The sequence below is a fragment of the Arachis stenosperma genome, chromosome 10, assembly GCF_014773155.1.
Source record: "Arachis stenosperma cultivar V10309 chromosome 10, arast.V10309.gnm1.PFL2, whole genome shotgun sequence".
Taxonomy (NCBI): Eukaryota; Viridiplantae; Streptophyta; class Magnoliopsida; order Fabales; family Fabaceae; genus Arachis; species Arachis stenosperma.
The window spans coordinates 111,479,100-111,493,121 of NC_080386.1; the positions used below are offsets into that span (position 1 = coordinate 111,479,100).

General features: G+C 28.3%; 3 protein-coding genes across 4 annotated transcripts in view; 1 reads left to right on the forward strand and 2 right to left on the reverse strand.

Moving 5' to 3' along the window:
- Positions 1 to 14,022, reverse strand: part of LOC130955264 (uncharacterized) — a gene marked incomplete at both ends in the record, with an annotated part of 143,993 nt that overhangs the window by 9,434 nt on the left and 120,537 nt on the right. The gene's annotated exons all lie outside the window — the stretch shown is intronic.
- On the forward strand, positions 3,779 to 4,670 carry LOC130955270 (early nodulin-like protein 15). The gene is made up of 2 exons (XM_057882099.1): positions 3,779 to 3,999; positions 4,092 to 4,670. Exons 1-2 carry the CDS (start codon positions 3,816 to 3,818, stop codon positions 4,463 to 4,465), a joined length of 558 nt encoding a protein of 185 aa, XP_057738082.1. The 5' UTR covers positions 3,779 to 3,815; the 3' UTR covers positions 4,466 to 4,670.
- Positions 5,040 to 7,207, reverse strand: LOC130955269 (uncharacterized). 2 transcript variants are annotated; one of them, XR_009076697.1, is made up of 7 exons: positions 6,889 to 7,207; positions 6,699 to 6,754; positions 6,429 to 6,483; positions 6,194 to 6,274; positions 5,845 to 6,108; positions 5,197 to 5,353; positions 5,040 to 5,058 (listed from the first exon to the last, which is right to left on the reverse strand). XR_009076697.1 is itself a non-coding variant. In XM_057882098.1 (6 exons), exons 1-5 carry the CDS (start codon positions 7,103 to 7,105, stop codon positions 5,861 to 5,863), a joined length of 657 nt encoding a protein of 218 aa, XP_057738081.1. In that variant the 5' UTR covers positions 7,106 to 7,207; the 3' UTR covers positions 5,076 to 5,353; positions 5,845 to 5,860. The 2 variants fall into 2 exon arrangements, 1 of the variants encoding a protein (XP_057738081.1); XM_057882098.1 differs by lacking the exon at positions 5,040 to 5,058 and having other exon boundaries at positions 5,076 to 5,353.

Here is a 14,022-nt window from a genome sequence, read left to right on the forward strand (position 1 = left end):
TGATAACTCTGTTTGTCTTTTCTCTCAATGGTTTTTACTAATTTGTCACTTAATGCCTTTTTTCCATTAAAAAGAAACAAAAAAAGATGATCACTGAAGAACAAAAAATTTAATGTAAACTCATTCAAGGAGAAGAAGAGATAGCTTTGTAAGCTATAAGAACCCAAATTGTGTGCTCACTCCTCGAATCAATCTCTGGCCGTTTATCCCTTTAATAGAGGAGTAAAGCTTCTAAAGTTTGAAACTTGGTTTGAACAGTTGATTTCTTCTTTCCCAAAATCAGCAGCAGCGGCAGTGTAGAAGAGATATGGGACTGTGGGAGTGATTTCAGTAAACATGCATCCATACCAACCATCTTCTTTTTCATCCTTTAAATTTCTTCAAAAATTTGAGCCATTCATTTGTGTTTTGGCTCCAAATTTCTTTCTTGACTCTTGATCTATAGCAGAGTTCTATAACCTTCATTTTACCAATTCGGTGCATGCAGAGGGAAGGTTTCTTCAACAATCTTCAATAAAGCACAAAGACAAAAAGATTTCTCAGATGTAGCCTTCGAATTTAATCTTTGCTTATAGCCCTTGCTCATTTGACTTTCTTCTTCTTACTTGATCTTGGTAACCCACTTTTTCATCTTTGATTTGAACCCTAAGCAAAGTTTCTTTTTCTTGTTTTACTTTTTGGAGTTGATTCACGTGGGTAGAGAAAAGAGAAGAGAGAGAACTGAGAAGTGAATTGCTTTTCTTCAATTTAGTTAGTGACTAGCAACCATACTTTGGGCTATTTGTGAGTGCTTGATTTGAATGGACTTGAGCGTGATACTTAGTTTTGGTCCATATTGATTTCTACTCACTAACCACATAAAATTGTCACTTCTTTAGGTTGTGTTACCTTGTTTATTAGGCCAGATTTACTTTCTATAATTTTCTGCATCATGAACAACCTAATCATATACCTAGTTGAGTTTTTAATCCAATAATAATATTTAGTTATCATCAATTGATTCGTTCTTAGTTTTTTAAACTCCACAATTATTAATTAATTCTTTCTTTTGATATTATTTTATAAGAGTATCCTATATAGTGCACAATATATATCTCTATTTAAGGGAAAAAAACTATCTTAAGTGAGAGTTTATGATATGATCAATGTTGATGTTGGTCAAATAAGATTAAGTTCAAATCAACTAACCATAAATATAGAATTTACTTTAGGAAAAATATCATTTTGTACTCGAAACTCTCCAATTTCATCAAATTCTTTTCTGCTTTGTACCAAACAAAAAAAACACTCCAAGAGAAAAGCGATAACTCACACTTGATAAGTAAGGGTCATACCATTTATATTTAAATTAGTTGGTTTAAATATATTTTGATAATTCATGCGTGAGTGTTGTTTTGGGTTATATCCATTACGTAGATAAAAAAATTTTGCACCCTTTTTTATTGTGGCATTTTCAAACCGAGCATTTTTTTTATATCGTAACGACTACTTCCATCGTCTAAAATAAAAATAAATTTTATTACAAGGGATTTTTTTGATGCCAATATCTTTTTATCTTCGATTTTGTTAATTTTCTTTTAATTCTTACCCTTCTTTGCAAAAAGATAAGAAGTACCGTTTTTCGAGGATATCTTTTTTTACGAAAATAATAAGACTTCTAACGGGAAAAGAAAATTTCAAGATCTATAATAACTTTAATAGTACGATATTTTTATTGTGTTAGAACTTGATGAGTAGCTTCGAATTGAAATAGTTATAAAAATATTGTTAAATTTGATATAAGAAGTTATTTTTAAATTTGTCTTAATGTATTATGAGGGTAGATCTAAGTTAAGATTTACATTATGTGAGAATTTTGCAAAACAATTCATCAAATATATATGTAATCACATAAATAAAAAATATGTTAAATAAGTTAAATATGCTTATAATTTTTTTTCCAAAAGCATATTTCAAACATAATACCAAAAAAAAAAAAATATTTCGTATACAGTATATACACTAGTATTATTCTACCATAAATTACATTTTAATCCCAAACATGCTAACGTGACTAGTGCCAGTTTGCATACATTTTTTTTTCAATTATTTTTTAAAAAAAGTATTATATAATTAATCATACATAAATTAATATTTAATAATTATTTATGTTAAAATTTGTCAATAATTTTATATTTTTTTAATAATTATTATTATAATTCTTTCCTATATTTTAGTGAATCAATTATCAATATCAATAACTCAATAATTCTAATTTTTCAATGGATTACGTTATAACACCAAGTATACTAACGTGGGCCATTCTAGTGCTCGATTAGATACCTTTCTCTTTTCAACTATTTTTTGAAAAAATATAACATGATCAATCATGTATAAATTAACATTTATTGATTAATTATGTTAAGATTTGTTAATAATTTTAATATTTTATTTAATATTTTTCAGTAATTGTTATGATTCTTTTTTATATTTTTACGGATTACTAATTTTAATATTTTATTTTATATATTTTTAAAAATTATTATGATTCTAATGTTATATATAGCGTGTTTTAATACTAATTTACAAATCGATGCTATTTTTAGAAAAGATGATAAATTAAATAATTAAATTTGTTTATAGTTAATAATAGAAAGAAAGAAACTTATTTTCCTGTCAAGGCTTCAATAGACTACTAATTTATACATTATTTAGATTAAAAGAATATGAAAGAAAAGAAAATATAAAAAAAAGGATGAAAATATGAGTTTTTTTGTTGTTTAGACCAGAAAGGAAAATTGAATGAAAAAAAAAAGAGTAAAATATCGTTTTTATCTCCAACGTTTGGAGTAAGTTTTATTTTTGTCCCTAACATTTAAATCGTTATATTTGTATTCCTAACGTTTGTAAAAGTGATTTTAATGTTTTTTGTCGTCAACTACACTAAAAGATCAAATTGTATTTTTAATTATGTCTCACTTTGATATATTTAGTTTTAATATTGTACCCATTATTTATCTTCAGATTCAATTATATCCCTAAAAAAGTGAATTAAATGTCGCAGGCATTAATTTCAACTTTTGATGAGCTATTACTTAGGGTGAATCATTGATTCTGTGTCAGACACTGTGTTCTAATCTCAATAAGAGATTTCCAGAACTCTAACCAAAACTCATAATGTACAATTGACGGAAGGATAAAATTGAATCATTTTTACAAATATTAGGAATACAAATAGGATTATATAAATGTTAGGAATACAAACAGGACATACCCCAAACATTGAGTTCAAAAACGATAATTTACTTAAAAAAAAATAGCGTGCGACCTACCAAAATTTATTCTTCTGATGAAAATAAAGAAAAAATGTATAAATGAAGGTAAAATTACTAATTCACCTTTTGATTAACAAAAAAATATAAAAATCTAAAAGTATTAATATAATTTTTTTCTATTATAATTTTTGCTCTTCTCACTTTTCATTTCATCTAAATCAAAAAAAAATGCCTCTATTTTTTTATCTGTTTTTTTTTTAATCCAAACAACACATAAAATGATTTATTTTTTTCTTTCTATTTTTTTTCCTTGTATTTATTTTTCTTCTCGTTTCATTTTTCATCATATGGGGAAACAACGTGTTACAGAGAGAGAGTGCAATTTCCATGAGCGCTTGTACCGTTACAGTGGCCCCCACACTCATTGGGCATTTCTCAGTCTCTACCTCAACGGCTACTTTCTCTTGGTTAGTGTTATATATACAGTATACACAACACAACAAAGCCCGAAAGAACAACATAAACCACCTCTTTCTTCTTTGTTATTCTCAAAATAATATAATGGCTGGTTGTTCAATAGTTTCCTCTGCTTCTATCTTCACCTTGTTTCTTCTCTTTGGATTCTCCTCAGCTAAGGAGCACTTGGTTGGTGGCAAGATTGATGCTTGGAAGATTCCATCCTCTGAAGCCAACTCTCTCAACAAATGGGCTGAAAGATCTCGTTTCCAAGTTGGCGATCATCTTGGTAACAAATAATAACATCACCTTTTCTTTCTTTCTTTTTCTTGTTTCATAATAATCTCAATCTTCAATCGCTGACATACTTTGTCATTTCAGTGTGGAAATACGATGGCAGAAAAGACTCGGTTTTGGAAGTGGACAAAGAAGACTATGGTAACTGCAGCACCTTAAACCCAATGAAGCAGTACAATGATGGCATCACTAAGGTGGAGCTTGACCGTCCAGGCGCATTCTACTTCATCAGTGGGGCAAAGGGTCACTGCAAGAAAGGCCAGAAGCTCATTGTCGTCGTTATGTCTCCGAGGGGAGGAAGATGGTCTGCTGGTTTCTCTCCAGCGCCTTCTCCGGCACCATCAGGAGAGTTTGAAGGTCCAGCTGTTGCTCCGAGTAGTGATGCCACGGTTTTGAAGAGTGGCCTTGCGATGGCTCTGGGAGTGGTGGCTATGAGTGTGGGCTGTTTTCTGATGTGAATGTGAATGAATTACCCTCCAATTTTGCATTTTATACAAGTTAATAGGTTTCTGTGAGAGTGTGTGTCACAGTGAGATTACTGTGATTTCTTATTCTTTCTAGTTTTGTTATAATTTATCATATGATTCTTTTTATAAGAAATTTACCTGATGCGCATATTCTTTCAAATTTAAGTATTTGATTCAAATTTATAGAAATTAAGGATTTTTTGTTTCAAGAAATTCATAATGACTAATCGAGTAATAAATTTTAACTATTTTATTTTTGATAGACAAAATTAATACTCAATGTCAAAATTTGGTAAAAAATCTTTATTTGATAAAGAACAACAGTCTCTATAAAGTTTTAAAAATTTCAAACCAATCCTTTTAAAATAATTTTGATGTAGGGATTTTGGTGATTAAAATTTGTTAACAAATGCCCTACTAATTTGGGATATTTTTCCGGACTAAGCATGTATAATAAAAACCAGAACAAGCTTTTTATATTAACTTTTAAAAATACCTTTTTTTTTCTCACTTGTTTAAACAGCAGGAAGGAGATACCAGCAATGGCTGCTAACAAATTGTGATGCTGAAAAGGAGCTAAAATTCTGAAATTGTTTTGTGGAAACCCAGTTATGCAAAAATGTGTACTTAAGATGCATCAGCAAAAATAAATCAAGCAGAAAAACGATATCCAAAATTGAAGCATATACAAACAGTGAAAACTGAAAAGTATAGAATCCAACCTAGAACACGATATAACAAGCATACACAGACATAGTGCTCCTCTCTTGCAAACAACGAAAATAACTTCACACAGGCCACCAACATGCCACCATGTAATGAACAGTGAGTCTGTGTCGCCAAGATAGCTATCCAAATAATACCAGTTTGCATCGAATCCTAAATTTGATGGAAAAGACAGATTTCACAAAACAAAAAAAAGGTTATGGCTAGAATTGTAACTTGTAAGTGCGTGGAATCCTCATAAGATTAATTAAAAACAATTAAGCTTAATGCTTTAAGATAGCACAAAACACCAAAAAGTTAAGTATTAAGGGAGAGGGATTCCATAATGGACACTTTGTTTTGCTTTTTAGCCCTTTAAATTTTAATATATTCGGCAATTGCTCAGCTAATTTTTGTCCACTTATATTTCTGGGTTAATGGTTTAGTCCTCATCATGGTTTAGTACTACTAAAACCGAAATGCAACTCCAGCTTCCTAGCCAGTGTATATATATATCTAGTGGATACAAAGGCAAAATTCACAAAGATCTTCAACATGTATTGTGTTCAGCATTCATTATAAATAACTTCTAAACACTCTAAATCATCTATTAGATTCACATGGCAGCTACAACCAAAAAAGACTTTTGGACATGAAAACAATACCAGAATTCAGGAAAAATCAGGCTACAGTTTGTTCATTGTCGTTGTCGTCATCATCATGGCTATCGTCATCTGACATGTCAAATCGTAATGGCCCCTTAATACTGTCAGGATTATTACCAAAAAGCTCAAGGGCTGCTTTCTCCAAAAATTCCTTGGTGGCATTTTGAACAGATTGTTTTTCAGAAGACTGATACTTCCTCTTTTGACCAGCACGCCCTTGACGTCTCTCCCCTCTACTTATGCTCCTCATATTTTGCCTCTGCTCTGCATGAAATAACAAACTCATTACATACAAAAGATCAACACAGATGATCTGAGAAAGAAACTAAATACTTCATTCATTACCCACCTTGAGTGAGGTCGGGGAGAGAGTGTTCTATAAATCGTGTAGCTGCCTGATAATTCAAGGTGGTAGACGGTCGAAGTGGAGCTTCACACACAAAATGGAAAGCACTCCAATCGGATTTCAGACAAAAATAACTGTAGGACAATGCTAATACAAACTGGAATTCTTTCACTAAAAGGCCTCTTCAAACCCACCACACATTCAACACATTGTTAACCAAAAAAAAAGCAACACATACCTTGCATTAAATCTAGCAAACGTTCCAGTTTGTCTTGATATAAGTTCACTCTATCCTAAGAATTCAGAAGTCAAGCAATTCAATCAAACAAATAAGAAAGAAATAAGCATGCAACAGAGTTAGAGTTCATTTGGTTACATTTTATAAGCTCTAACCCATACTCTGATAAAATCTTCACAAAGAAGTGCGTCAGGAACATAAAGATTTTAACTTTTGGTATAAAAGAATGTAAACCACACAAGCCCTTTCACAAAATTATCAGAAACTTACAAGCTCTGATTTAATAGGATGATCATCTGGGTGAACCCCGCTACACCTCAAATTCACTGCAGACAACAAAAACAATAATATTAACAAAAAAAAACTTTGCATCGAAGCAGAATAAAAGAAATTGACATAGTAAAATTACAGAATGATAAAAAGGTAAAGTTTGTGCATTTTTGAAGGGGTTTGGAATTACACGCGAGAAGATTAGAAGTGATTTGGCTGAGGAGGAAGAAAGAGTGAGCACGGTGGAGAGGGGGCATTTGAGAGAGGACTTGAGGGTCGGAGAAGAGAGGCATGAATTGCTGAAAGTGTTGCTTCAATTCTTGAAGATTTGAGAGAGTGTCGTTCACTGAATCAATGACGGATTCAGGGACTGCACCGCTCGCACTTTCACTTGCTGCTTTCACCATTTTCGGTTTTCTGCTTTCAACTATCTTGTAGGTATTTTTATGGCGCAAACAAAACAAAAGCTAGGGCTTGCGCCTTGGTTTTAAGGTTGATTAGTGGCACTGTGTGTTAATTACCCGATAATCAAATATCGATAAACATACCCTTTTTTTTATTAGTGTACACCCAGGTCGGTCTCTCGTGATTCCTTCGAAGGCCCTAACGAAAAAAATATTAATTCTGACATTTTTTAATATTGAGAAACTAATTAGTTCTTATATTAATAATTTTTTTTTAGAATATGTTTATTTGACATGTTAATAATTAATATATTTTTATTTAATTTTTATAATAAAAATAATTTAAAATTTATTAATATTTTTCAGTTTTACATAATAAATTTAGTTAATATATTTAAAAAAATAACAAAAAATATTAAAAAAATTTAAACAACTCTAATAATTACTCAAAATATAATTAGACTCTCAACTAAAAAAATATCAATTTTAATTAATTTTTAATGGATAAATTAACAGTTTAATTTACAATATAAGTTTATTATGTTAATATAGAAAAAAGAATATTGACAAAAAGATTAATTTATCTTCTAATAATAAAAGTCAAAATTTAAAAAGGATATTTTTTATTGAAGACTTCATTATCTTTTAACATAATTATCAGAGACTATTTAAAAGTATTTTTATTACTAAATTCCTAAATTAATAAATAAATAGAATACTTTAATTTCTAACACAAATCGATCTATATGTTATTTTTAGTATATATATTAGAATATTAGACCAATAAATTTTTAATAAATTTTATTATAAAATAATTAAATTTAAAATTATTAACATTAAACAAATTAAAATTCTTTTTAAAACTACAAAAAATATAGGAGAGTAATTTTTAAAAATTAGTAACTCAAGTGTCTCATCCAAAATTTTTTTTAAGAATGTTTATTCTTTTTTTTTGTGACTAAACAGAAAAGAAAAAAAATAGAAACAAAATTAAATTAATTGGCTAGATTTAAATCTATTAGATGTTGAAACTCACGTTGACTCTAATTCAAATGAATGTCCACGCTAGAAGCAGCTACTTTAACCATACAATCTGCAACACTATTTGCATTTCCTCTGAATTAAAAGAATAAAGACTCTCCAATTCCAATTCATAACCTCCTATATATAGTCACCAAAAAATAACCTCTTATATATATTTTGTCAAGTCCCGTTCCGGAATATTTTTACCAAGTATTCTTTGGTTTACCAAGAAAAGAGCTTCTAAACAGTCTGTTTCACAAATAACCTCGTGAAATCCACTATGCCAAGCAAGAAGTAAACCTCTCCAAATTGCATACAATTCAGCAAAAAGAACACTGCACACTTCAACTTTTCCAGTGCAACCTTTCAACCAACATCCATCAGGATTGCGAATGATACAACCAAAACCAGCATAGCCAAAAAGAGCAAAACAACTAGCATCACAATTCAATTTAACATAATGAACTGGAAGTGGAACCCAATGCAAACAAAGCGAAGGAGGAGACAAATATTGATGCATAGCAAAGATAGTATGAAACTCCCTTACTGAACTACGAATCAAACTCACCACTTTACTAACACTTCAAGAGTCATCTATATTAAATAAGTCATGATTCCTACTTCTCCAAATCCACCATATGGCCGAAAAGAAAAATATCTCCACTCATTACACTTCTATAAAGCAAATCACATAAATCTAAATTATCTGAATACAGACCTAAAAAATTTTATATCTCCTTTGCACTAGAACATTCCCAAAGATATTGAAAAATAGATTCAAAACCAATTTGACACCAATGACAAGTAATAGATAAAGTTTATTCTTTCTTTTTAATGTATTAGACTTCATTCATCAACTTTTCTTTTCCCTTAGCAACATCCATTTATTAGTTTATGTCTAAATTGATTACAAAAATTTATAACTATAAGAGTTATTAGAAAATAAATTAAATCTGTTTTTTTAGGTCACTATGCATAAGTGTAAATACTTGGATAGTGGTTGGAATTGGTCGTAAATATTTTTTTTAATTTTTTTAAATTATTTTATCAAGTGTAATTTTTTATCATATATTTTTTAAATAAAACAAATATATATATAATATTAAATAATAAAAATAACACATTTGATAAAATAATTAAAAATATTTTAAAAAAATTCATTTTCTCATAAAACCTGCAATATGCATGTACTGCATTTAATAAGTTGTTTATTTTGGCTATAAATTTATTATTCTCACTTTTATATAGGAGTACTATAACTCATTTAAAAATATTTACAAATTAAATTCTGTTTTTTAATTTTTCAAAAAATTAATAATTAAAATTTTGTCTCTTTAATTTTATTTTTTATTCACTTTTTTCTTTTTTTAATCATAATTTCAGAAATGAGAGAGATATTTCTACTAAAATTTTTCACTGATATTTATGTTCTCGTCTCATCTCTATGACTACCATCGTTTGCTTGCACTCAACACCGCCACCACTCTTACTGCCATCACACTACACTTTTTGATCCCTCTTCGTTGTTGTGCTTTGTCTTTATCCCTATAAACTACTCAGATTTTATTTTACTTTATTTTGTTTTATTATTTTTTCTACAGCAATTTTTGTGAATTTAAAAATTTTTTTGCTCCATGTCTTCGCAGCATAATTTTTATTTTATTTTATCCCTTTGCCCTATTTTTTTGGCTTTTCGAAGAGAAATTGCTGTAAGTCGTTGAAGCAATTTTAATTATGTGAGATATGAATTTGAGAGATACATCATATAGAATTGGTCTTTTTTTATCAATTGGAAGTTAAATCTTGTTGTCTATAGGATTGTTAGACTTAATAATTGATTAATTATTATTTTGTAATGTGTTTGCATAAAAAATTAATTGATCGAACATGTCTTATGAGAATTAAAAAGGTTTAATTACTTTGTTGGTCCTTATAGTTTTGCAAAATTTTTACTTAGATCCTTATACTTTTTTTCTTTTAATTGAGTCCTGCACTAAATTTTTTTAATTGAATTTTTACACTTTTTTTTCTTTTATTTGGGTCTTTGCACCAATTTTTTTTAGTTGAGTCTCTATACAATTAAGCTAATTACTGCCAAGAGGAACCTAATTAAAAAAAATTGATGCAGGGATCCAATTAAAAAAAAAATATAGATGTCTAATTGAAAATTTTGCGAAACTATAGAGACAAATAGAGTAATTAAACCAATTGAAAATCTTAATTTTTTCTAACAAAAAATTATCTTAATTAAATTTGGATTCTTTTTGTAGTTGTCGAGATTGGACGAGAACATGAATATTAGTGAAAAAGTTTTAACAAAGACATCTCTCTTATCTCTCAAATTATAATTAAAAAAATATTAAAAACAAAATTAGAGAGGTAAAATTTTAATTATTAAATTGTTTTTAAAATAAAAAAATAAAATTCAATTTGTGAATATATTTAAATGGTTTAATGGTACTTGGACACAAAAATGGGAATAAAGAATCATGGCCGTCTATTTTAATGCAATGATTAAAAATATAAAAAAAGAAATAGACAGGTTAAACACCAATCACCGCTATAATTGAATTCTAACAATTTTGTTAATGTTTTCTGAACCATAAGTGACAAAGCATCGGACTATCTTTTTAAAATTAAGGCTAATCACTAAAAATATTTTCAAATTATTTAAACGTTGACAAAAATATATCTATTGGTAAAAAATAATTTATTTTAAAAAAAGGAATTATTTAAGAGTCAGTAGGTATGTGTTTTCAGAAAAAAAAAATTACATTAAGAAGATATTTTGATAAGAAATATTGAATCGAAGTTTGACTATTATAGGTGATTGATGGATTAATCGATGAAGTAAATTGAAGATATTAAGATTTGAAAATTATTTTTTGGAGGTTATATTATCAAGTGAAAGAAACGAAAATAGTTTACATATGTTTTCATAAACACGAGAGTTACACTTCGATTTAAATGGTTGGAGATGACTATAAATAGGAGAAGGCTCGAAGTCACCGGAATTAAAATTTTACTTCAAAAATTATTCACGCACATTTACATCCTAGTGAATTTTTGAGTCTGCATAGAGTCAATTTTTTGTAAGGTTCCTTTCACTCGTGTTCTACTTTTTATTTACATTTTTTGTAAATTTTACTTTTTTTTTTTTTACAAATTTGTCTTTCTAGCAACATTTAATATCCTTATCCAACTTTTATTTTCCGTTTCAAAGTCTTTCGATCTAATTGAATGCATTTTACCGTTTTATTTAGATTCAATGTAAATCATTTTAAATTCAGACAATTTATTTCTCAAAGTCTTTATTCACTGTTTTCATATTACTTTAAATTTTGTCTGATTAAAGGGTCTTTGATGTACTTTTAGAAAATTGTTACTTGCAAAAAGGAGTAGGGTTTCACTCTCAGATCATTAGATATCAAACCACCTTCGATTTGCTAAAAATCGACAAAACAATACCCAAATTTTACTATCGACAAAAATGTCTTTAAATAATTTAAAAACGCAACGAAAATATCCAACAGTAAATATATATTTTCAAAAAATGCCTTAGAAATTGAATTTTGATGTGATTTTTTACAAGCATAATTAGAAAAGTGAGATATTATTATTCTTAAAATTTGATGATTTTTTTCTAACTATATATTTTTTGTGATTTTTTATACAAAAAATATATACTTAACGAAAAATTACCAAATTTTAAGGATAATAATATCTCATTTTTTAATCATGCATGTAAAAAATTATATCAAAATTCAATCTCTAATGTATTTTTTAAGAAATATATATTTAATGTTAGATAATCTTGCAAAAAAACTAATATTAAATATGTATTTATCAAAAAATACATTAGAGATTGAATTTTGCTGCGATTTTTTACAAGCATGATTAGGAAAATGAGATATTATTATTATTAAAACTTGGTGATTTTTTGTTAAATATATATTATTTTGTGATTTTTTAAAAGTGTTATTGGTTGTTAACAAAAAAATTATAAAAAATATATATACTTAACAAAAAATTACAAAATTTTAAGTATAATAATATCTTATTTTTATAATTATAATTGCAAAAAATTGCATCAAAATTCAATCTTTAAGATATTTTTTGAAAATATATATTTACTGTTGGGTATTTTTATTGTGTTTTTAAATTATTTGAAAGCATTTTTGTCGATAGTAAAATTTGAGTGTATTTTTGTCGATATTTAAATAATTAAGAAATGTTTTTTGTGGTTAACCCTTAAATTAAACTCAAAAGTCAAAATTGTAGGAGCCTATTAGTTTGGATATTTTTATTTGAGTATAATATTATTTTTATTCTTAATGTTTTGGAATGAATTTTAAAATTGTTCCTAATGTTAATGTTTAAATTATTCTATTTAAAATTTTAATATTTTAAAATTATTTTAATGTTGTCTTATCATCAGTGATCTGTTAATAAAATTGATGGTGAGACAAAATTAAGACAATTTTAAAACGTTAAAAACTTAAATAAAACGAAAAAATTAGGGATAAAAACGATATATTACTCTTAAAAGAATTACCAAATCAAGTAAAATGATAGTAAATTTTAACGGTATAAATTGTATTAAAAATTCAAAATTTTTACTCATACATGTAGAATGACTAGTATATAAACTTTCGAAAAAGAAGAAAAGAGCATGTACATATACAATAAAGTATAAATTATAACTATAAGAGTTATTTTTTAATTTTATTTTTAATAAAAAAATTTTACTTAGAATGAAAGTAATGTCATTAAAAGTAAAATTAAAAAATAAATTTATTTAGAATGAAAGTGTTGGTGGTCCCAACCAAATGGGACCCACAGTTTAAAAAAGAAAGAAAGAAAGAAAGAAAGTGGCTAAAAAGGCCACCGGAGAGAGAAGCTTTTTTTATGTTTTGAAAGAAAGCAACGAGGCTTCATTCATTTTTGAATGAAAGAAAAGAAGCATTAGAGTTTCGGCGAAGAGGAGAAGAATTTGGGGAGAAAAGAGCAAGCCAACTTTGATTCCGGTAAATTTGCTCAATTTCTTATGAAATTTTAGTATGTTATTTCTGGTGTAGAGATGAACATTAGGATATAACTTGCTAGCTATATTGCTTTCTCTTTTGCCTGATTTGAAATACCCACTTTGTGAAGGGTTTATGTTGATTCCATCAGTTTTGATGATGTATTTTGTTGATTGTTGAGATGTCCTAGCGTCACTAGGAAGACTGTTTGTGTACCCATTATTCTGATAGTAGAAGATTTTCTGGACTAGGTCCCGTAGGTTTTTTTGTCCCTCTTTTGGGGGTTTTTTCACGTTAAAATTCTGGTGTCTGATTATTTAATTTTTGCCATTATATTTGCTGCTTGAAGTATCTTTGGTGTTGCCCATTTAACTACACAGGTTGTGAGAAAATTATTTCTGGTACTTCCGCTGTTAGATAGGTTCTTGTTTTTGAACCTTTATTGAGTTTTTCCCAATAAAGTGGTATCCAGAGCTTTGGTTGTTTATCTCTGTGTTGATTAAATGGAGGAAAATACTCATGGACTGAATATGGTCAAATTGAATTCCCAAAATTATTCAATTTGAAAGACCCTCATGGAAGATATGTTGTATAGCAAGGACTTGTATGATCCTGTGGAAGGGGATAAATCCAAAGGTACTAAATCCGATGCTGAATGGAAGAAACTGAATCGGAAGGCAGTTGCTTTGATTAGGCAATGGCTTGATCTTAGCGTGTATCCACATGTTGACACCGAAACGAATGTCGAGAAGATGTGGAAGAAATTGAAGGAGTTATATGAGAGAAAGAATGTGTAAAACAAAGCATTCTTGATCAGGAAGCTTGTCAATATGAAGTATGTTGAAGGTAAATCAATGCCGGAGCATTTGAGCA

Bases quoted from the DNA above. Each gene is read 5' to 3' on its own strand.
- LOC130955270 (XM_057882099.1), top strand. From the start codon at position 3,816: ATGGCTGGTTGTTCAATAGTTTCCTCTGCTTCTATCTTCACCTTGTTT. The intron at 4,000-4,091 runs GTAACAAATAAT...TTGTCATTTCAG, and splicing joins CCAAGTTGGCGATCATCTTG to TGTGGAAATACGATGGCAGA.
- LOC130955269 (XM_057882098.1), bottom strand. From the start codon at position 7,105: ATGGTGAAAGCAGCAAGTGAAAGTGCGAGCGGTGCAGTCCCTGAATCC. The intron at 6,755-6,888 runs GTAATTCCAAAC...TGTTGTCTGCAG, and splicing joins CACTTCTAATCTTCTCGCGT to TGAATTTGAGGTGTAGCGGG. The intron at 6,275-6,428 runs GTATGTGTTGCT...TTGTGTGTGAAG, and splicing joins TTTGCTAGATTTAATGCAAG to CTCCACTTCGACCGTCTACC.